The sequence below is a fragment of the Dipteris shenzhenensis genome, chromosome 32 (assembly GCF_047967505.1).
Source record: "Dipteris shenzhenensis isolate YYH24624 ecotype China chromosome 32, Dip_SZ_1.0, whole genome shotgun sequence".
Lineage (NCBI taxonomy): Eukaryota > Viridiplantae > Streptophyta > Polypodiopsida > Gleicheniales > Dipteridaceae > Dipteris > Dipteris shenzhenensis.
The window spans coordinates 38173606-38180025 of record NC_141627.1 but is presented as its reverse complement, the minus strand read 5'-3'; the positions used below and the strand labels follow the sequence as shown (position 1 = coordinate 38180025).

The 6420-nt window shown below is 45.2% G+C and overlaps 1 protein-coding gene across 1 annotated transcript; it reads right to left on the bottom strand.

The window, feature by feature from the left end:
* Positions 1 to 1086: 1086 nt before the first annotated feature.
* On the bottom strand, positions 1087 to 5136 carry LOC147880714 (pentatricopeptide repeat-containing protein At3g53360, mitochondrial-like). The gene has a single exon (XM_087371348.1). It carries the CDS (start codon positions 5000 to 5002, stop codon positions 1415 to 1417), a length of 3588 nt encoding a protein of 1195 aa, XP_087227474.1. The 5' UTR covers positions 5003 to 5136; the 3' UTR covers positions 1087 to 1414.
* Positions 5137 to 6420: the final 1284 nt, after the last annotated feature.

Here is a 6420-nt window from a genome sequence, read left to right as displayed (position 1 = left end):
GCTACGCTCTTCCAAGGTCACGTCTCCCCTTGGACTTTCCGCTCTACGACAGCTACGTAAACCCGTGTTCGTCCCTTCTCTCATTCCAAGCCATGAGCTCTGATACCAATTGTCACCTAATTTCTCTAAACTAACCTCTACTGCAGATCACGGGAGTAGCACCATCCTTCTCCTCCCAACCAAATCATGCTAAGGCACAAAGCGAGCCAGAGATCTACGTTAAAATTCACGTGAATCAAATCCTTCACTTCTCTCTCTAGCCTTAGCAAACCCCAAATCCCTAGATAGATCTAGATGCCACATGTCATCCATATAGGGCCTTCCTAATGCATCATTTCACCCCTCTCTTGGGATGCATTTAATTCCTTGCCCCTAGGCACAATCTTAGCACTAGGCCCTTGGTCTCAGATCTATCTAGTCTGGTGCTATCAGCCCTCACCTAGGACCTTGACATTAAATCCCTCCCGATCATTTACATAAAGCGCAAACACATATATTACAAAGATAGATCCTATAAGGGAAATGTCGACTGATTCTTCCGAGGTCATGCTACCTCGGCTAGAGCGTAACACCTATGCACCATAGTTTTACAAATAGAGAAATTTGTCATAGAGGAAACTTTTGAGTCCCAACAAAGACATGGTTGAGATGTGCTGTCATAGTGATGGAGATAGATGGAGTGACACTAGGAGCCCTTCTATTCAAGGTTTCATTGCATACTCTAGAGGGGCTACCCTTTTCATTAAAGCTACTGATGATTCAGAGGAAGGAAAGTCAACCAAGAGGTTGGCAAGCATTTGGATGGAGGCCATTGAGTATATAGGTGCAGACAATGATATTTTAGCTTGTTTTGGATGGTGATAACTCAATAGGCTAATAAGGAAGATTTTTGAGGGTAACTACTTTCGTTCCTTAAATGCCAAGTGAGCCATATATTTTGTTGAAAAACATAGATAAGCTGGATTTGGTGGAGTCTTCATTAAGATGGGCAATCATGTTGTTACTTTCATCACTCACCACCATTGTATTTTGGCTATTTTTCATAAGGTATCTCAAAAGAATCTCTTGAAGTATTCTGACACATGCTTTGCTTACAATTTCATCATGCTCAAGCCATGTTTTAAGCTGAAAACTTGTTTGATGGAACTTGTTTCTTCTCAGTGAGATGCATGGCTTGAACGTAATAGGGACTTAAGTCCATTGTTTTGGATGACATCTTTTTGTTTGATGTTGGCCTATTGCGTGAGGCCACAAGACATGTTCCCATTATGTTAAGGCTCATTGATGGGGATGACCCTTGTATTGGGAAGGTGTATGGAGGGTTGAATAGGATAATTAAGACAATTCAAGGTCTAGATGGTTGGAGGGAAGAGTTAAGCGTGCTTGCAACCTCTCATGTCTACTAGTCTTCATGTCAGGATATTATCTGTGAAACAAGCTCATGCGCCAAACCATTGAATTCTATACAACTGCGGCCTGGCAATTCCTTCAAGTGTTCACCCATCATTGCCTTCCTCACCTTCACTTCATCATCTTCCTTCCCTGCACTAGCATGGAAGTTTGCTAGCAATAAATATGGTGAAGCATTCATTGGATCTAACTCAGAAAGGGAGTTTGCAGCACGCACAGCCCTCTGTGCATCTCCGTGAATTCTGCATGATGAAAGCAAACTCGACCATGCTGAAGCGACATGTTCTAGTGGCATGCTGAGGATTAAGTCTTCTGCCTCGTCCACTAGTCCTCCTCGACCAAGAAGATCAATCATGCACACATAATGCTCCACCGAGGGTGTGGTGCAATGCTCTGTATTCATAGAGGCAAAGTATTCCCTCCCATCAGTAATGAGACCTGTATGACTGAATGCAGTGAGAACACAGATGAAGGTAATTTTGTCTGGCTGGAAGCCTTCTGCCTGCATTTGACGAAACAATTGGAGGGCCTCCTTTCCAAGCCCATTCTGGGAATAAGCACCCATCATGGCATTCCAGGAGACAACATCCCGCAGGGCCATCTCTGTAAACACAGACCTCACATCATCCAGGCTTCCACACTTGCCGTACATACTGATGAGGGTGTTTCCCACCACAACATCTAATTCCCATCCATTGCCAGCAACAGTGGCATGCATTTCTCGACCATCTCCTAGGGCTGCCACAATAGCACAAGCATCAAAAAAACAGATAGAGGTGATCCTGTCTGGCTCAAAGCCTTCTGCCTGCATTCGATGAAATAGGTCTAAGGCCTCCTTGCCAAGCCCATTCTGAGCACATGCTGCCAGCATAGAATTCCAAGAAACCACATCCCACATTGGCATCTCTGCAAAAACAGCCCTCGCATCATCCAAGCTCCCACATTTACCATACATATTGATGAGAATATTCCCCAAAACAGCATCCAACTTCCATCCATTGCAAGCAAGAGCAGTATGCATCTCTCGACCCTCCTCGAGGGATGTCAGACTGGTACAAGCATCTAAAACACAGATGAAAGTGACCTTGTCTGGCTTGAACCCTTCTTCCTGCATTTGACCACCAAACAGTTGTAGGGCCTCCTTGCCATGCCCATTCTGGATATACCCTGCCATTATGGTGTTCCAGGAGATCACATCTCGCAATGGCATCTCTGCAAACACAGCCCTCGCATCATCCATACTCTTGCACTTGCTATACATATTGACAAGGGCTGTCCCAATGACAACATCTGACTCCCATCCATTGCCAGCAACAATAGCATGTATCGTTTGACCCTCATTAAGACCTGCCAGACTGGCACACGCATCCACAACACAGATGAATGTAATCTTGTCAGGTTCAAAGCCCTCTGCCTGCATTTGACCAAAGAGTTGTAGTGCCTCCTTTCCGAGCTCATTGTGGGAATACCCTGCTATCAAGGCAGTCCAGGAGGCAACATGCCGGAATGACATCTCTGCAAACACAGCCCTTGCATCATCAAGGCTCCTGCACTTGCCATACATATTAATGAGGGCTGTCCCCAGGACAGCATCTGACTCCCATCCCTTGCCAGCAACAGTAGCATGCATCTCTTGACCCTCGCCAAGGGCTGCCACACTAGTACACGCATCCAAAATGCAGATGAAGGTGATCTTGTCTGACTCAAATCCTCGTGTCTGCATCTGAACAAACAGATGTAGGGCATCCTTGCCATGCCCGTTCTGGGCACATGCTGCCATCATAGAACTCCAGGAGACCACATCCCACACTGGCATCTCTACAAAGACAGCCCTTGCATCATCCAGACTGCCGCACTTTCCATACATATTGACGAGGGCATTTCCCACAACAACATCCAACTCCCATCTGTTCCCAGCTATAGCAGCATGTATCTCTTGACCCTCTTCTAGGGTTGTCGCACTGGCACATGCATCCAAGACACAGATGAAGGTGACCTTGTTTGGCTCAAAGCCTTCTGCCTGCATTTGACCACCAAACAGTTGCAAAGCCTCCTTGCTATGACCATTCTGGGCATAAGCTGCCATCATGGCATTCCAGGAGACTACATCCCGCTGTGACATATCTTCAAACACAGCTTTCGCATCATCTAGACTGCTACACTTGCCATACATATTAATTAGGCTTGTCCCCAGAACAATATCAAACTCTAATCGACTGCCAGCAATATTGGCATGCATCTCTCGACCCTCCTCCAGTGCTGCCGCACTGGCACACACATCCAAAATGCAGATGATGGTAATCTTGTCTGGCTCGAAGCCTTCTGCCTGCATTTGACCAAGCAGCTGAAAGGCATCCTTGGCACACCCGTGCTGGGCATACGCAGCCATCATGGCATTCCAAGAGACAACATCTCGCAGTGGCATATTTGCAAACACAGCCCTAGCATCGTCCAGACTCTCACACTTGCAATACATAGTGACGAGGGTATTCCCTACAAAAACATCCAACTCCCAGCCATTGCCAGCAGCACCCATATGCATCTCTCGACCCTCTTCTAGGGCTTCCACTCTAGCACAAACATCTAAAACGCAGATGAAGGTGATCTTGTCTGGCTCGAAGCCTTCCGCTTGCATTTGACCAAACAATTGTAGGGCCTTCTTACCATGCCCATTCTGGGCGCACATTCCCATCATAGCATTCCAGGAGACCACATTCCGCAGTTGCATTTCTGCAAATACAGCACTCGCATCATCCGGGCGCCCACACTTGCCGTACATATTGATCAGGGTATTCCCCAAAAAAACATCCGATTCCCATCCATTGCCAACAACAGTAACATGCATTTTTCGTCCCTCTTCTAGGGCTGTGATACTGGCACACGCATCCAAAACGCAGACGAAGGTAATCTTGTCTGGCTCAAATGTTTCTGCCTGCATTTTGCTAAACAGATCTAGGGCCTCTTTGCCATTCCCATTCTTCGCATATGCAGCAATTATAATTGTCCAAGAGTACAAATTCCGATGGACTAAGTTGTCAAACACAGCACGAGCATAACCTAGGCTCCCACACTTGCTGTACATCTGAATGAGAAGATTATTCAGAAATACGTTGCTGGCATACCCACGCCTGGTCATGTGGTCATGCACACATTTACCGTGGAACAGCGCCTTGGCTTGGGTGCAACGCCTCAAAAGGGAGGCATAGGTAGCAACATCTGTGTCTGGACCCAGCTCAATGAGGGTCTTCTTATTCAAGCCTTCAGGACAGCAATCTTCATTCCTCCTAAGGCCATTATGATGGTCATCTAATGTATTTGTATGACAGGCCGTTCCCGTTCCTAGCTCCCTTAGAACGTCTACTGCGAGCTTGGCCAAGTTGAACGCCCGCTCGTCGTGTAGCTTGGTGGCCATCCACCTCAAATACGAGACAGGTAACGATCCCAAGTCCTTGCCTTTGTGCGTACCAAATCCAATTTTAGTATTTCCAGCGCAAGGGGCCAGCCACGCCCTCTGTGCTTGTCTTCTTCCCAAGGATGGCGGTCCAATAGCAATGCCCGATTCCGATGAAATGCAGCAGAATAATAGATCCATAAAAGTACTGGGCAGCTAAAAATCATCAGGAGGGTCGCACCAGCATTACGAAGGGATCCACTGCAGTCGTAAATTTACGAGAACGTCGTCCACACTGAAGCAGGGCTAGGATACGCGCTGCAACGACCAGCACGTTGACGATGAAAAAGAAGAAGAGAGAGGAAGAGGACGTTTTGCCTTTCTTAAATACTTTAGTCTTCTTACTCATACCACGTGGATCAATCAATGAGTCTTCTCTTATGCCACGTGGATCAAGATGTATTGGAGAAAATCAATAGTGAAGTCTTGTTGATGGTTGTGTCCATCCGGTAGGTAATCCATGAACTGCAAGAGGCTGATGTAGCTACATCATATTCACTTTTTGAGCCTATCTTTGGTGTAGCAACGAACTTAGATGCTCAAAATGGTCCATCCAAAGTCCGTTCTTTAAAGGGGCAGTTTTGTACATAATGGTTTAGTTCATCAATTGTAAGTCCATTCTTTAAAGTTAGGTTACAATGAATTCTTCTTTCCAAAGGCTTTTAAGCGTGTATCCATGTTGTATAGTTCTGAGTTGATCTTGGCCATGTATTTCTCTTAACAAGAATCTTGCTTAAAGTGGCATTCCCACTGCTCATCCTAATTTCTCCATTCTAATTTATTTGAACTTCTTAAAGTGCCCCTTTTGTTGGAGGGGCTAAATTAAAAGCAATTTTTACAGCCACTAAGACAGTTAAGCTAACTAGACTCTCTAAATGCCAATGGGAATGCACACCTATGTGAACACTCCATTAACAGTCTTAAGTAGTGCTCCCTCACATTGGTAGTGGAAACTGGCCCTTATATTGGTACAATATTTACCTATGTAAGATAAGGGTATTTTATAAGAGCAAGGCATAGTCATCCCTAGAGAGTCCCCCGTAGTTATCTGCATAATGACTAAAATCCATTAATGGATACACTAAATTCTAAAGTCCATAACTCACAATGGAGAAATTTGATCATCGGGTTATCAAAGCCAACATTTTCTAATTTTTACATAGAAAAATACCATGACACAAAATGGATTCAAAATACAACTTCAAATTCCACATTAAATAGACTTTCATTAAGGTGAGGTCAATACTTACTTGATTAAACACACTCTAACCTAGCCTATTGTGCCCTAACCTAACTTTAACCTTAGTTAGGTTTAACCCAACCTATCTAATTAGTAAAACCTAGCCTAGCCCTAACTTTATCTAGCTAACCTAGACCTAACACAACCTAATTTAGTAACCCTAACATGATCCATGACCTAACTAGCCTAAGGCGCATGCGCGAAGAAAAAGGAGATGACAAAAAGGCACGGCAAGGGAGGCGGAAGTAGGAGCAGTAGAGGTTAGTAGGATCGAGGATGAGAAGGAAGCGGAGGAGGGCAAAGTGAGGGTGCTATGGCA

Bases quoted from the DNA above. Each gene is read 5' to 3' on its own strand.
- LOC147880714 (XM_087371348.1), bottom strand. From the start codon at position 5,002: ATGGATCTATTATTCTGCTGCATTTCATCGGAATCGGGCATTGCTATT.